This window comes from Mytilus californianus, unplaced genomic scaffold (assembly GCF_021869535.1).
Source record: "Mytilus californianus isolate M0D057914Y unplaced genomic scaffold, xbMytCali1.0.p SCAF_8, whole genome shotgun sequence".
NCBI lineage: Eukaryota > Metazoa > Mollusca > Bivalvia > Mytilida > Mytilidae > Mytilus > Mytilus californianus.
The window spans coordinates 80,335,561-80,354,325 of NW_026262734.1; the positions used below are offsets into that span (position 1 = coordinate 80,335,561).

The following is an 18,765-nucleotide window of genomic DNA, read 5'->3' on the forward strand; positions in this document are numbered from 1 at the left end:
AAGTTTACAAAAAAATTTGTCATGGTTTTGTTGGCATGGTATTTCGTGCAATGTGAAATTTGATTTTCTTTCCTGAATACATTGAACCTTAGTCTAGTTTGGACAAATTTAAGAATATGTATGATAACTTTTGAATTAGCAGTAATATTTTGGCTGAATAAAGGCCTTATTGCCTCTATTCAATCCTCTAAAGTTTAAAATAACTGATCGTGTATTTAAAAATAACAATTGATTGATTAATTGGTGTGTGACACCATATAGCATTTGTGTGTTTTTTAGTGTTGGTCAGTTGTTTTGGCAGAAACAGGAATGCCCGGAGAGAACCAACGACCTTCAGTTGGAAAACTGACCTAGTCAAAAATAGTAGTGCATATCAACAATACTTTCTAGGATATAATTTTGTACGCAACCTCATTATAAAAGTTGCACAGTTTTAGTTCTTAAGGGAGTTCTTATGGAAAATTGCATTTTCTGTATTTGTATAAGTGCAACCTGAAAGAAAGGCATTGTTATGCATTATCTTTTTCTTAAATTATTGCATGAAATATTTCAATTTGAACATATATTAGATATGTAAAGTGACATACATTTCAAGTCGGGAACATTAACAAAATTACACGCTGTATATCAATTTTGAAAAACAGATTTGTATTTCTTTATTTTAGTTAGTAAGGCAGTGTCGATAGTAACATAACTTGTTTGGTTTTCATAAAATTTGTCAAACTTTCTTAGCATGTAGGTTCTGGCGATTTTTGATAATAAAAGAGATAAATATATTATTTTTTCGATTTTTCTATATAATTCAACGAGCCTATCTAAGATGCAAAATTTTACAAAAATCTGTACATAGCCCATTTACTGTTCCTTGACCTTAAAACGATACATTAACCCATCTTAAAAAAAGAAATGTTTTCAAGAAAACAAACAAGTTCTTAAAATTTACAAACCAGAAATTGTGTTTTGTCTCTATTGCAAATAAATTCGACGTTTGTATTTTGTAAGATCACTTAAATCAATTTAACTAAGACATGAATGAAATCACGGTCAGGTAATATATAAAAAAAGTATAACTGTGGATTCAATTATTTTCGTGGGTTTCAATCTTCGTGGATTGATGAAACCTTGTATTTTCGTGGACATTTAATTTTGTGGTTTTGCCGTATTCTGTATTCGACCTTATGGAAAATCTGTAATTCGTTGAACATTTAAATTCGTGGTTCACCTGTTCCCACGAAATCCACGAAAATTGGCACCCAACGAACAATAATGAATCAGCAGTATTTATTTTTAACACAATACATGTATCTCCTTTATTTTTTCACTAATAAATAATGTTTTTCTTTTTCTTTGTAGCCATACCTGACTGTGCACTGCTCGTTAGAAGAGACAATATGTCATGTACAACTTAAACATTGTCAGACAAAAGGTAGGAAATTAAGAGTTACTGCAGATAAAATTTCAGTTGCACCAAAAGCCATGACATGTGAACGTCTTGAACTTGAATGTAACTTAAATATGGTTGTTCACAGTATAATGGTGTGTCCGTATATATCACTGAAAAGTAATCATGAAGTTCGACTTTCTGTAAGCGCCCGTCTGAAAACAGAAACACTTAAATTAGCAGGCAAAACGGTCTTCATTGATGGTCAAGTCAAATACCACAGACACTTTCAAAATAAGATGACAAACGAATCCAACGGAAATGGCAATATACTTGGTGTGCACGTATGTGGCTACTTACATACTGGTCGAGATAGTGTTATGCAATGTTGCTGTCGTGATCATAAATCGAAGAATATAACAGGAACATTACAGCTTCACGTTGAAGGAGACATTTGCAACCATGGTACAATTGAAGCTTCGGAGCTAATGGAAGTAAAATGTAAATCATTATTATCATGTAGGAAATGTGACAAAGATACAGCAAACCGTTACTTATCGAGCATTAAACATAAACATTGCACGGATGAACATGACATTTTGCTTCCTTCAAATATACAATTGGGTGATGCCGTCAAAAGATTGGATACAAAGCTCATTTTTGTGATGCTTAAACATGGATTTGATCCTTATTCACCGATTGAAATTAAAGGTGCAACACTAACAAGTACCACAAAAAAGCTTCAGTGGGAAATGTTTTGTCCACAGGAAAAGTACGACAATGATTACACAAATTTAAAATTGCAGGTGGACAACTTTGTATCACTAATTGAATCATGGAACAAACAGCGAGGTTCAATTATATCTCCCGAGATATCATTTAAAATGTATGGTGATTTTGAAGATTTAAGCCAGGTAAAATGCAAACAGATTTTTCTAGAAATAAATGGGAACATATGTGTAGAAAATGAATCTATTTGTACTTTAGGATGTATATCTGGGATATGCAAAGGTGATACCAGAATTAATGGACAGATGAAATTGGGAAGCTTCGAATCTTTTGAGACAAATGACTTTAGCATCTATGAAACAGGTTCACTTATTATCCAAAATGGTGGCAATATCTCAGTTGACAATTGTTTTCATAATGGATCCTTAGTTTACAACTTGAACAACAAGTTAAGTATATATACTGGAGTTTTCCAACAAGAAAATGAAAGTCAAATAACATCACAGGAAGATTTAGAAATTGACATATGTAAGGAAAGTCGAATTGTTAATGGTTCTTTTGACGCAAGGGACTTGTATTTAGGTATTTCAGCTCGAGTTACTGAATGGGCTGTTATCAAATCTATGAATTCCTGCACATTAGAGTTTAAAGAAAATAAGAACACAAAGGAATACGGAAGTTTGAATCACAAAGGATGTATTGAAGTTGACAATGGGCATGTCCTTATGTCTTCAACTGCAAATGTGTATGATGTAAAACTTGCTAATTCAGAGTTGGTCATTCAAGGAAAAGGAGAGTTTTACAATCGAACTGGTGGAATTTTACAATGTACACATGGTCCTTTAAGAATTCAAAATGTGTGTCTTCTCGCAAATGAATCGGGAGCGTCGATATTTGGTAAAAGTATCAAAATAGCTACAGCAGTGGTTGGGCACAAAACAGACACACTTTCTAAAAAACACGACCTAAAGAACAACGGAAAAATCAACAGCCCTGGAGTTGTGAAAATATTTGCTGGTAATTTGAAAAACCATGGTACAATCCAAAGCCATTATTCACAAGTAGAAATACACTATACGACAATGAAAAATGTAATCACAAAACTAGAAGGTATCCTTCTATCCACAGAAGGTTTGACTGTTTTTGTTCACAATGCCCCAACATTTCATTGCAGTTTTCGTGGTGGATCAGATTTGCGGAAGTCTTCAATTAGTTTACCAAAGAAAGGAATGTGGATTAAGTGCACCCGAGGGACTGTATTCTTTCATAATGCAATAGAAGGGGATGCTCAACTCCTTGTAGAGTCGAAAAAGGGATTTGTTACTCTTAACCACATAACAATTACCATTCTTTGTTTAGAGATTACAAACGTATATGAATTTACGAACAAGGAAAACAATACGGACCCCCGTCATCGTCAAGAAATATCAAACGAATATGAAGTTTTATATGATCGAACAAATATGGAGAATCATACAGTTCTCCATCGTCATCCAGAGATAGCAAACGGACATGAGGTTTTATATGATCAATCGGAAATGGAAAATTATACAGAATTTAGACAGGATAAACATGCATATATCAACATTTTAAATAGAAGCCTCCTCAGAACTGAATATATGATTGTTGAATCGAATTGTAAAACCATCGAAATTGAGGTGCGTACAAATGGGGACGGTGAAATGATTGTCAGACATGATTTTGTATGTGAACCCGAACTTACCATAAATGGCCGTTTTACAATGTCATCTTCATCTCTGATAACAGCTGAAAAGATGATAACAACGGAAAGATCTGTATGCAAAATAAATGGAACCAATTCAGAATTAAACGAAGAAATATGTAAGGTGAAAACGTCGGGTAACATTGAATTGAAAGGGCATATTCATTGTGTGCATAATGATCGATCCGTCCCATCTCTACTAGTTGTGGAAAGCCAGTGCGGAAATATAACAGTCATGGGGATTGTACAGGTTCCAAACTTGAGACTTCTGACAGGTCCAAGCCAAAAACTTATCATTGAAAGCCAAATGCATCTTGATGGCTATGTTTGCATCGGAGGGGCATGCGAAACAACCATTGATGAACTTTCAAACATTGTATGCCATAAGCTTATCTATCAGCTCACGTCAGAAAAATCAGAGACGAGAAAGATTCATCTAGATTTAAACGGGTCAGTTATAGTACATGGACCAGTAAATCTTGATCACATTGATGATATAGTAATGTTTGGAACTTTGTCATGTCATGGAATGTCAGCAAAAAATGCTGATGTCATAATGACAACGTCATCCAAGACTGAAATATATTATTTCGAAGAAAGTGTAGAGGAAATAACAAATTCTTACCAAATACTTACTTTAAATAACCTATTTACAGAAAAGGAATCTCAAATGAAGCTTCATTCTGACAATGAAAGAATAATTCCATCATTGATTATTTCTAAATGGCAGCATCATGGAGATCTAGAGGTTAATGATTCCGGATCAAGTAAACACAAACATGCAGTCAGATGCCAATGTTCAAACTTTTTCAACCATGGAAAGTGCGTAAACATTGATTCTTTATACCTTGATTGTGACAATACGTTATCAAACTTTTCATCCCTTTCAGTAACAGATGTTCTGGACATCAATGTAGTTGAAAATATCATAAACAACAAAGGCGCAAGGCTGGAATGCACGAATGGACCTCTTTCAATTAGTACAAAAGCAGATATAGTTAATAATGGCATATTGATTTCAAATGATGTTAACAAAATCTGGGCAGCTATCATAACAAATGCAGGTATCATCGAAAGCTATAAATCGACAGTAGAACTAAGTTGGGGCTCTAAAGAGAAGGTATCCATAGATGGAAAAGTTAAATCTCTATTCGAAATACAATTTTCATCGCCTTTCTCTAAGGAGTTTCATTTTTGCTGTAGTGGTGGTATGTCGAACGATTCTGACAGATTTGTTATACCTGCAAATGGTATAAAATTAAAATGCACCAAAGGTTCTGTAGTTTTGAAAATGGACATTGAAGGCAGACAAAAATCAGCAAACGTATCAGTATTGTGTATGGATGGCTGCAAAATGCACAAGAATTTAACCACTAGTGTATTCCATTTAGAAAGAACCTTTGGAGATGAAAAGATGTTAGGTAATCAGAAACTTACTATTGACAGCCTTAGCGAAACCAAAGCTGTGTCTCCAGATTTTTATTTGTGGTTAAAGGAAGACTGCACATTCGTGTCGAGAAATCTAAAGGCACAGACAGGAAGTCAAAATGTTACGTTTTTTATTAGAACAGATGAGTCAAGTAAACTGGTATGTTATGAACAGATTTTGAACCTTGATAGTTTGTTATTTATCCAAGGAAATATTGAAATCTCTTTTTACTCTCAAATACGCGCAAGAAGTATATCTCTGGACAAAGATTCAATTGTTAAAGTGTTTGCTGAAGAACAAATTGATCCAAAGTGTTTTCTTTTTGAACCCACAACAACCGATAACAACGAATGCAAGCTACTCTCTGAAATGGATATTGAAATAGATGGAAACATTTCTTCATTCAAAGATGATCAAATAAAGGCTAGCATTATTAGCAATTCCGGTGATGTCATTATAAAAGGAGAGGTAGATGTGCCTCACTTACAAATTGCAGCTGCTGTTGACAAATCCACACATTTTCACGGTATGGTTAATACAAGTGGTCGGCTCTATTTGAGTCGTGGGAGAATAATTGACATAGATGATCATGCAGTTCTTCGGTGTAAAGCTTTTTCTTGTGAACCGAAAATGAACAAGAGTGATAGACTAGCAGTTAATGGACAGCTTCATGTAATGGGATCTGCTCACTTTGTAGTAGAATCATTGTATATTTCAAGGGGAGGACAAGTTGTTATCATATCAGAGAATTCCAAAGACCATGTGGTTTTAGAAGATGTGAGTACAGTTGATATTAAAGGACGATTTGAATGCCGTATACAGGGTGACTGTTTGGTAGACTGTAAACGAAGCCTTTCACTCTCAGAAAAATCAGTCTGTTTGTTTTCCGTCGGAGAGTGCAATCTGATCGCTTCTGAGATCATCAGAATGGATGACACTTGCAAAATAGAATTAGAAAAAGGGAAGTTATACATAGGTAATGCCAGAGAAGAAGATACAACAATTCATGGGAGTGTTGAGCTTAGTGGTATAATTTGTGGTAAAAAAACAGATACAATGGTAGAAATCGAAGGACACTGTGTTTCTTTTAGAAATTTTAGGATTCAGGATATCCATACCGCAGACTTATTTGCTGCACAGTCATTGTTTGTTGATTCCAACAGTAAAGTGTCAAACGTTGAGAAGTTGGAAATACAAGCAACATCAATAGATTTAAAGGGGCTAATAAAAAATACACCAAGGATAAAAATACTGGCTGAATCATCGCTTCTAATAGATAAAGAAAGCAAAATTAACAATGACAATCAACAAAAGAGCGAACTATCTTTGCAAGTCACAGCGACAACAGTAGAAATGAAAGGTCATATTCAATATTTAAAAAACATAGACGGCGAAGCAAAAATGCACTTTGATGCTAGCAATATGCTTATTATGGGTAAAATCAACAGTGAAGGTGAGATTAAAATTGAGGCAGACTGTTCTTTTGTCAATAATGGACAGGTTCGTTGTACAAAAATTGGAATAGTGGCTCCCATTTGCCTAAATTGTCCACAAAATTTTGACAAATTAAACGTGGAACACATTTCCCAGTTAGGAGGAGAAAATCAGAAAATACTTGTTATTGAAGGTCTTCTTTGTATTATTGTAGGTTCATTTCTTCATTCGAAATCAATTAATATCAAATCCGTACTTAATTTTCAATTCTCAGCGAAAATGTCAACAATCCCTCAAGCAGGTGACCTAGAAAGATGGAAATCGGTAGTTGATTCTTCTTTATCAAAGATTTCGATGGCCAATACTCCAGAGGATATTCACAAATTGACAGAACAAACAATCAAGATACAACAAGTTATTTGTGATCTGAGTGTTTCATCACATCTGTGTGAAGACGTTGTAAAAATATGCGAAAAAATTTCGAAGGGGGGCTTAGGACAGTTTGACATGAATGAAATGATCACATCTTTAGATAACGCACACAGTTTCTACTCAAAAATAATTCCCTTGGAACTCAATGTTGACTTCGTAAGGATTAAATATCGAAGTCTTAAAAAAAGAGGCAAAAAAGTGGCAAAAAATCTTATAAATAAAATATTTGGACCAAACTCGTTCAGCAAAAGCTTGGAGTTTCCACAAAATAATCTTGATCAAGGTATACGAATTGATTCTTTTATAAATGAGGGCAAACATACAGATATTCGTTCGGATGGATACTTATTCTTTGCATCATTAAAATTCCAGGGAAGAACAGGACTCTGGAAAAATGACGGCTATATTGAAGCATGCGGGGATATAATCATATCCGCAAGCAAAATCAAACAACTTGGTGGGCAAGGTCGGATTATGAAAGCAATAACAGGAAGTATTAGATTAACAGGTGACAATGCTGAAGTTAAAAACCTGGAATCAAAACATTTACATGTTGATGTAAGCCAGGAAGCAAATCTGCAATCAATCAAAACTGAAGGACAGGCAGTTGTTCAAGGAAACAATGCAACAATACAAAACATCGATTCTAAGACGCTTCACGTAAAAGCACAACAAGAAGTACAAATTAACACAGCAAATATTCAACAAGACATGTCCGTGATATCTCAAAGAATAGCTGCAGGTAATGTAAAATCTAAACAACTTGATTTAAAGGCAATAGAAAACATTACATTAGATAATGTTTCTACAAAAGAAATCGCCACTTTGGAGAGTGGAAATACAATTAACGCTAGAAATATAAAAGTGACAGAATTAAACACTACTAGCAAAGGTAACACAGACTTTGGCGAAATAAAAGCAGATAAAATGGATGCAGTATCAAAATGTGGCAACATCACATTACATGAAAAAAGCAAGGTAAAGGAGGCAAAACTAGAAGCTAAGCATGGGGACATTTCTTTAACAGGTAACAATAAAAAGGCAAATCATGAGTTTGGATGCTTAACTCTGAATACCCGTGCACTGGAAGATATAAACAAATTACTAAATAGGTCAGATGTTTACAAAGACTTGAAAATAGCTGATCATTTGGGATTAATTGTTGAAGATCAGAACGTCATCATTGCAACTCAACAAAAATCTCAATTTAGTTTGTCAATAAAAGCAGCAAGTATTGATGTAAGAAAGGGTATGGATGCAAAGAATCTTGAACTAGCAACAACTAAGGGAATCTTGAAAATTGACAAAAATGTTAAAATCAAAGCAAAAGAAAACGTTCGTCTGACATCGAGAGGAAAACTTCATTTGTGTGAAAGATCTTCTGTAAGTGCTGGACAAAATATCAATTTGGAGTCAGAGAAGGATTCAGTTTCCTTGTCTGCTAGTGAATTAGACGCCGGTAGTGGTATGAAAATAAAAGCTCATCATGACATAATTATTTCATCAGACGCAAATGGAGGACCTTGCGAAGGGAGTAAATTGAGTGCTGGAAGAACAAATAAAGAACAGTCCGCAATAGACATTGAAGCAGAACGAAAAATCAAAATCCATGCATCTGACATCAAAAGCCAAGGGGAAAATACTTTTAAAGCTGGAAACAACATATCGATTACGGCGAACAAATACGAAACTACAAAAAGAAAAACAAAATCATCCTGGTTTGGACTTTGTAGAAGTACCACAGAAACTACCATGACACATGTGGAAAAGTCTACAATAGTTGGTAGGTTAAATGTGTTCAAAGCCGGGGGAAGCTTTACAAGTGTAGCCGGTAATATAAAATCAGAATTTGGAAACGACATTCGTGCCACAGGAGGAATATCAATGCTTGACCTTCAAACCACGACAAAAACGAAAGAAACTTCATCAATTTTGGGCATAAAATACTATCAAAAGGATGAAAGTTCGCAACAATCACAAGGGACATCACTAGAAGATTCATCTTCTGAAGCGAGAACCTCTATAATATCAGAAACATCTAACATTGAATGGCAAGGAAGCAGTCTCAATTCATCTGGTAATGTTTCAGAAATTGCAGAAATGGGGAAAATAACGCATTCACGTCGTCTTTTAAATCACGAGACTAATGAAAAGGGGATCAAAGTTTTTACACAGAAATCTACAAAAGATAAGGAGAGAAGTTTTGGAATTGAAGCAATTTATGAACGTGGAAGTAATCAAACAACAAGCACTGATTCGACTAATATAGGCGGTGATTATACTGTGAAGGCTAAGAAAGTGAATGTTCTGAATTCAGCGAATATAGATGTGAAAGGTAATATGAATGTTAGGACTGATGATTTGAGAATAGAAGGAGCTTCACTTGAGGCTAGTAATAAACGTGTCAACATAGGTATTGGAATTGAATCAAGTATAGCAACAGTGAGTGCAAACTATGAAAAAGGCGAGCAAACAACACAACAGATGCAGAAACTACACGTTGGTGGGACACTGCATTTGGACAATGTAAAAAATGCCACAATTGATACTTCTAATATAGATAGTGGTGGCTTGACAGGTCAAGTGGACATCCTGGATATACAATCTCGCCTTGATAGAAAGTCAGGAGTGAAGCTTGGTTTCGCAGCTGATATAGACCTTGTGACACGGTCTCTATGTGGAGGAGGAATTGATATTGGCCTCGAGGGTGATGAGAGGATAACTCAGCCAACATCGATTGATGTCAATGGAGGAAGTAAGGAATTGAGTGTTGGAACTTTAGAAACAAAAGGTGCCTCCATTGTTTTTGATGGAGATGTTCACAAATTTGCACAAAATATAGTAAGTCACAGTGTCCACGAGAAAGCATATGAATTCAATCTTGGATTCAGACTCAGTAAACCAAATAAAATGTCAAAAAGAAAAAAGAAACTCGTTGGTAACATAAATTTTGCAAAGGGACAATATCATTCATGCGTAGCATCTACAACTGGCACAGTAGATTCATTTGTGGCTAAACAAGTTGAAACTGACCTAAGCAAACGTAGACAAGTGGATCAATCACTGTCGTTTTCATTTTCTGCCGAATTCGAAGGAAAAATATCACAACACATAACAAGAATTGGAAAAGATCTAGTGAAAGCTGTAGGAAAAGAGGCAATACAGGAAGTAAGCCACATTCTTGCTACTAAATTAGGTATACCACAAGACATAATAAACAGTTTAGTATGTATCGTTGAAGGAGGAATAACACAGGATAAAATATTTGAGTTCCTTAAAGCAAATCTCGATAGTTTAAAGATTCCAGGTCATTTTTCTGCTGTGTTACAATCTTTGCTGGTTGATGGCAATCCAGAGAATCTCATTTCATGGATTTGCGATGCTGCAAACATTGATAAAAAACTTTTTGTGGCAATAATAGGAATCGTTCGTGGTAAGACGATTAAAAGAGATGACATATTGACAATAGTTAAGCATACTGGAAAATATTTTGGTTTGTCCGAAGAACTTTTCCAATTTATAACCATCATAATATCATCATGTGACAATAAAAGGCTACAACAAAATCAGTGGACAATAGTAGAAGCTTTTTTCAAGAGTAAAGAGGGACAAAGAATAATCAAGGAAGTTCTGAATGCAATGCATATTTCAGAAGAAATAAATGACTTCCTTGCCACTATTCTAATCAAACCAAACAATTTTGAAAAGGCCATGTTTTGTTTACATGCAGTTGGACAAAGAGTCGGTATTTCGAAAAGTATTCTAGAGGTTTTGAAAGACATGTTGCAAGGCAAAACGAATACAACCTTAGTAAATATGTTATGCAACGCTATTGGTCTAAATACCAATCTAACGGCAACTATAGAGTTGTCGTTGAATGACTGTTGCAATATGAAATCTGCAGTTATATCTTTTATAACTTCTCTATCAACTCATATTGGGCTGTCATCCGATATGGCCAGAGAAATAAAACATATCATTGACGGCAATATGCCAGAATGTGAAATCCAGACATTCGTCTTGGAAATATGCATCCAGATAAGTAAGTCATCTGTAATTTCAAAGGAAAATCCTGTCACACAGGTTTTTGAAAAGCTGTTACCTCTAGCATCGGAGTCAGCAGGACAAATAACAAATGCCATAAATCTTGGAAAACAAATACTACACGGAGAGATTCCAACGGCAGGTATCCCACTTCTATTATTTTTATTGCGACATGTCAGAGTCGAAGGAGATACCATTAATGCAATCAAGGATTTTGCAAAAGAAGGGAATGTTGATGTACTCATCGCATGGCTGTCAAAAAAATCGGATGTCAATCAGTCTGTTCTCAATGTGCTTGGAACAACTATCATGAATGACTGTAGTGTTATAAGTATTTTCAATGTTATCTTTATTACTTACTCCAAAAAGCACGATCTTCATCCGGCCATCAGAACAGATTTAGAACTCATAATGAACGCGAAACCGCCAGAACAAAAACTAAAGGAAATACGTTACATCTTTGACCAAATTGAAGATACGGATAAAAGATCGACTGTTTTCACAGAATGTAAAGCATTTGGTGCTGATGTACAAGTCTCTAAACTTATATGGAACTTACTGCAAGCTGGTACTCCCGAAGACATGATCTGTCAGTGTTTTATGTCAATCGCGATTGACTTTGGTCTCCCCGAAGGATTTGTGCGTGGTGTTATTGAATTAGATCAGAAGAAAGATTGTGCTTTGTTAACTTCATGGATTACAGAAGCAGCAGGTACAACAGGTGAGCTTGTAACATTTGTCTTAAATTGTATTGTAAAACGCAAACTAGACTATACCAGCCTAGTTCCCGTAATCAGTAGCATTGGTCGAATGATTGGACTGTCCAAGAATAAGCAACATCTTTTGGAATCGATTCTAGAGGGAAACATTTCAGTAAAAGATATTGGAAAGTTGTTTGTTCATATGCTGTTTACGATTATAAAACCGTATATCCCAGCACTTGCCAATGGATTTGGCATTCCACCTGACATTCTTGTTAGACTTGTTGATTTAGAAGACCCGTTTGATCCGTGTGAACTTTTTCTTGCTGTGGCGGAAATCGTCAGTGCAAAGATAGGAATACCGTTGGAATTGCCAAGGTCAATAAAGTCCATTATATTTAAAGGCGACTGTGAACCTATATCTGAATGCTTAGGAAAATGGATAAACATTGACTCAAAGCTGCTACTTACAATTTTACAGACCATTCAAAAAGAAAAAAGTCAAACCACGTGGCTAAAAAAGATTCCTATTTGCATCGCCAAATACTACAACATATCAGAAAAAACTATTGAATGTTTTCAGAGTCTGTTGAACGGAAAAACACCATTATATGATACAAAAGAAACTATAGTTGCAATTATACAAGATACGTTGAAAATATTTATTAGTCAGGAACAGTTTGACACTTTGTTGCAATTGTTTGAAAGAAGATTAGGAATTTCAAAAGAATTTCTATACATAGTAACAGATCTGTTGAAAAATGATAAAGAAAAATTGAAAATAAAAATAATCCAATGGGGATGCAAGAACTTTGGTATCGATGAACGCATAGTGCCAATTATACTCAAAATATTTGATTGTGAAAAGAATTTAAATTCAGTGGTTGCTGAAGTTGTGGGTGGTATCGGAGAGTACTTCGGCATACACTCAGCTATCAGTATTGACTTGAAAAAAGTATTGACTGGACAAAAACCTAAAAAAGCTGTCCCATCTCTTATATTAGAGATTTTTCTACAAGTAGCTAAATCAGTTGAAGCTAAAGCAGAACTAATCGAATTGTTGGAGACCATTAAATCCCTAACACAGACACCAACGAAGCAAACTGACAATAATGTTATATTAGATAAATTAAAGCTGTACATTCCAATGATTTCCGACGAACTAGCAATTCCATCCGATATCATTGAAAGATTGGTTGTTATGCGATATCCATTCAAACTATCCGATCTAAGTTCTATTCTCATTGAAATTTTGACAATGAAGGCAGGCGTATCACAAGACATTCTACAGGCTGTCCAGGTTTATGTGTTCAAAGGTGAAACCAATCTGTTGTGTCGATGGATCAGTGAACACAGTAAAATCGATAAAAAGTTAATTTCGTCTATTTTAAAATCTCTCTTGAATGAGAAAACTCTACTGGAAGGAATGGGGAAGATTCATATTTGCATTTCTCACCACTACGATTTTTCAACGGAAACCATTGGTTTCTTACAGAGCTTAGTCGACGGAAAGATACAGAACTGTGATATAAAACTTATAATATATGTACTTAAAGACATGAGTAAACTTTGTTTGGATAAACCCAAACGAGAAATATTTGACACGTGCTTTGCGATCATGGAAACTCCTGACTGGTTGGAAAGGGTCTTTTTTCTGTTACGTTACTTTTCAAGTCAATTGGACATCCCGGAAATATATATTGACGGTTTTAAAGACCTAGTGAAAGATAAAAATATTTCAACACTTGTTGAGCACTTAGCAGTTAAACTTGAAATCGACAAACGAGTTTTGCTAACTCTTGTTAATGCCTTAAGGAATGGGGAAAGTCCTAAACAAATATTCAAAAACCTTGCCAAAATCGCTGGAGTTCCCACTCCTGCAGTTGATATAGTTATTGAAGTTATAAAGCAGCAAGGTTTGAAAAATAAGACAGACTTAGCTTCCTGCTTTACAAAACGTATTAAATGGCCGGACACCATTAGAGCCATAACAGTGAAAGCATAAGTAAATGTGCCGAATATAAAGAAAACCTTTACAAAGATATTTCAGTTTTATTTAAGTGTTTGTTATTGTATAACCCTCCGAGTAAAATCTTGTACTTTTTTTCAATTTAGATGTAATGTACAGTTATTCACAAGCATATTTTATTTTGTCTTTCAAGTTCATCAGCATTCCAATAGTCAGCACCTCAGAGTTAAATATCATTGCTTCGATCTTTTTGTGTTTTTCTCTTCATAAAATGTCTGAAAAAATATCCGAAACATGAAGGTTCTTCTAACCCATGGATAAATGGCCTAAGCTATATTTAGCATAGCCTTGTAAAAGTTTCAGTTTTCAATGCTCTCCAAATTCAAATCTTATTTGACCTTATAACTGGTTAGATTCGAGTGGCACCAGTGCGTCATGTGTAGACTTAATGCAGACTGGTGAATTAATTATAAGCCTGGTATCTTTGTTGAGTTTTGTTTACAAACAGCGTTACTAATTTTGGTAATTGTAAACCATAGTTCATTATTTTCATCCAAAAATAGAACACAATGAAACCATTTTTTGCTGTACATTCCGTAGAGTGACATTTATTTCCATTGCTTAATGCTTGATATTTTTAACGGCAACTGATTTTTTCTTGAAATGGATAATTTTTTATCATTAGTGTATACCATTCATGGAAAAAATATGATATAACAGCATTTTAGATAAAACAATATAATATCACTTTTTTTAATGTATATGTAATATTGACATGATTTATTTATTATGTATGCATTTGTGCTTAACTAGATAGGAAAGGCGGTGATAAACTAAGGTCATTATTTGACCCCTTTAATTCGGAGATTGAAAGGGATCATAACTACATCAATGAATTTCTATCAAATATTCTGTCAGCTATCATTATGTATCTCCTTGATCTTTGTCTGAAAATATTTAAACTTCTACAATAATATTTATGTATTCATTTCCATTTGAAATACTGTCCTTAATACTTAAGTATAACCCACAACCTCACAAAAATATCGTGTTACAAGATGTCTTATACGAAGATTGTAAATGCGTGAGGGTAAAATAAGTTTTAGCAAGCTTTAACTTTAACATCTTTATTAAGAACTATGTGCATAATGACAGTTTGTCTGAAATATCAACATTTATTTTTATGACAATGTAGTGATATCACAAGTAACATTTTTTTTCAAAATTGTAAATAGAAAACTTTTACATTTTATTGTCACATTTTGTAAGTATCCTATTAACACTTAATATATGTTCTGTTGAAGAAAGAATATACCACTTATGTCATAGTAGTGTATTGAGTATTATAACAGTTTTGAGTGTCAATTTCAGTTTCTGAAAGTCATGGACATACGAAATGAATGTCTATTTATTATACTCGATAACCTGGTTCTCACAAAATAATCAATATAAAATATGAGAAGATTAGGTATTATCAAGATGAAACAACTATCCATTATTTACGGTATTTAATGTAAATATATAAAAAAAATATTGATCTGTTCATTGTTTATTATAAAATCATAAACATTTTGTGAATTGACTATTTTTGTCATACCAATCATTGTATATATGTAAGAATTGCATTTCCCTTATTACACCTATGTAATGAACTGTTAAATGAGTGAGTAAATAAAGCTACAAAAGTTGTATCTATTTCTATTGTTGTCCACCATTCGCTTTTAATTCTATGATGAGATTTTTATTTACTTCTATGCTCTTTTGTATTTTTTTGTTGTAATCTTAATTTTCTTTGCATGCTTTAAATCAGAAAGTATTTCTCGATCTATTTCTTTTAAAAAGGATTTAATAACATACGACGACTAAATTAGGGCAGTGATCTTTGTAATGTTACGTTTATTGCTTTTTATCTTTTTGCAAATAAAGTGTAAAAAAGTTAATTTATTCAAATACCTTCATGTTAACATACTTTTGTTAACCTCCATTATGCAAATAGTTGTCCATATTTTGTATATAGATATTAAAAGTTTACATTATATGAACATTAAATAAACAAAAATCAGTGTTTGCAGCATTGATATTTTTGCTAACTGCATGATGTCCTTAATGGGCAGGAATTTTATTTCAGTTAGAATGTATTTTTTTTTTTTTTGCATTTTACATTTTAATTATTCATTTTTTTTTTGCACAATGTTTTGAAAAAGTGGCAGATGTCATTTTACAGATTTTTTTATCAAGTGTATCAAAAAATTGATTACATCTACTTGATATGACCTGATTTTTTAAATGGTAAAAAAGCATTCCGGTTTTATTTCCCTCAATGAAACTATGAAAAGGAAAACATTTGAAGTATCAAATCACTATTAGTTGCACAATTTTCAATTATTGTTGTTTTAGTGCATAATTTTTGTACATAGGTGTCTAAGTCATTTTCGGTCTTTGTAATTGTATAGTTTTATTCAAAAATATGACTTGATATGTTACTATAAAAAGGTTTGGATACGGTTTTAAAAAATAGCGAATATTGGTCAAAAATTGCAGCAAAAGGGGCAAAAAATAATAGAGAAAATTTGCAAAAAAACAAAGAATGGAGAATGATTGACAAAATTGATAAAGAAAAGAGAACAATGATCTTAACAATAAAAAAATAAAGAATGGAAGAAATCCCATCCAGACCTTCCCATAGGACTATGTATTGTAGATTGATAAATGTGTAAAGAGTTGAAAAAGGGTAATGTCATATTGAGTGGTGAGGTGTAGATGAAGCAAGTTAGATATAATTTTGTAAATTTTTATTTTTATTTCTTTAATGGTGTTTGAGATATAATATAATGGTTATCATTGTCTGTATTAAATCTACACATGTATTAAGCTATGTAATGAAGATGTGTATAGGCAGGTACGGTTCCACGATTTTTTTTTAAGAGGGCGTAATTACAGAAAATTGAATACATAATAACGCCAAAGGCCAAAAAAATTTAGGAAGATTATATATTTTCCAGTCAAAGGGGGAATGATTATCCTCTCCCCCCTCACCTCCACCGTGAATCCGCATCTACTAGGTCCGATGGGTAATATTATGTGTTAAATAATAAAGGGTCTTTAGTATTGTGGAGCTTATGCAGTAAATTATTTATGTTACATTTAATCGACCATATATTTTCTATAATAGACAAATTTATGGTTAAAGTGTATAATATTGAACTTGCATGGAACTGTTTTAACTGTTTTAATATGTTCTTGTTGAATGCACTGTTATGCTTGTTTGTAAATACTTTCGAATATTTTACATAATTTATGTTTGAGGTTTATTATTATATTTATTCTGACTGTTTTAAATATTGTTAATGCATGAACTGTTACTGTTTAGTAAAAATTGCTACTTGAACTTCTGATTGAACTAAGTTTGCATTGTTTTGAGAGGTGATATGGAACAGATCCTCAATCAGTAAAATAGTGTATCAGAGTAACATAAAATCGTCTTAGATTTTCCAAAAAAGATTCTAGGTTTCATCAAATCCTTGGTTGCATGACTATCAAACTTTGAAAAGATCATATACATGTACTGCAAATGAAAGAAGAAACTTAAACTATATTGGAAAAGGAAAGGAGTGTCTTATTCTTTACTTGCTCTACATCATCAAACATGAAAGGGGATAACATTTAACTAAAGCAAAGATATATGGCAGAAGTTGACCTTGAAAGTTTCAGCTGGTTCTGGTAAGAAACGATAAATTTTGATTTACATATTATATATGTAAGGAAGAGTTAAACATGACTACACCAGTAAACTCTACAAACAATACTTCGACACCTACCATTTAAATGTTGTGAGAAGGGAGACATGGTTGCAGAAAAAATAGGGTTTATTTTAATTTGACAAAAGCAATTGTTTGTCCGGAGAAAAGGCAACGCCCCATCCCCTCTCCAGATAAAAGACAACACGATGATATTTCTTTTTAATTAAAATTGCACAATTTATACAGATAAAATTACATTTCTATAAACTTGATAAAGATGTTTTTCATAGGCTTGAAACTTTTCAGTAAATAAGTCATGTACTAGTCTTATTTTGGAAATGTTGCTTTTTAATAATATATGCCGTTCTAATTAAAAACATGTGGATTTCATAAAAAAAGAAATAATTCAGAACTAGAAATAAATCCTTCAATTAAGAGAAATTTACCTATTAAGGGAAATTTTCCCTAGCTTGTGAATCACTGGCATTCATAAAAATAAGGCTTAGAAAAAAATCGAGGTACAGCTATATGTCATATCCACAAACCAAAGCAATGCTGTAAATTGAATACTCTGGTACAATAATTAAGAATAATATATATATATAACAGTCTATCATCAAATTAATATCATGGTGACTCAATGACCTTACTTAATGCTAAGGGCATCTCATGTAGTTTACTGAAATTTTCTAGTTACAAAGATATGGAGATGTGGTGAGATTGCCAATATGACAACTATTCACTAAAGACGCAAGAACAAAGTCAAATACATAATTATGTAAATTAATAATATTGGGAGATTTTTTATTAATGCGAATATTGAGACAGCGTTAATATTATCCCACGAATAAGAACTCGCATTCTAATATCCGATACATATTTCTGTATGCAGCCTTGACAAAAAATCACAATAACTAATCTCGATATTTGCTGGACATGGCGAAATTGCAATATAAATGTTTGCAATAATTTCTGATTTCACTGTTCACATATTGAAGGTATCCATACAGCATACAACAATTAGCGACACCTGTTACGGAAAGCAATCTGTAAAAGCGCCTGGTTTTGAATATGTGAAATGAGCTATAAGATAAAACTGAAGGCATCCAGTCACATTCTACTAAAGCCATCGTTTAGTGTTAAAGATACATGTACCTATAAGCCTATTCAATTTGTGAGTCGC

The 18,765-nt window shown here is 33.4% G+C and overlaps 1 protein-coding gene across 1 annotated transcript in view; it reads left to right on the forward strand.

Moving 5' to 3' along the window:
* Positions 1-18,765, forward strand: part of LOC127713038 (uncharacterized) — a 56,807-nt gene that overhangs the window by 35,584 nt on the left and 2,458 nt on the right. The window contains exon 3 of the mRNA XM_052219637.1: positions 1,354-17,562. Within this exon, the coding sequence (XP_052075597.1) occupies positions 1,354-13,878 (12,525 nt within the window). The 3' untranslated portion in view covers positions 13,879-17,562. The remainder of the gene's footprint in view (positions 1-1,353; positions 17,563-18,765) is intronic.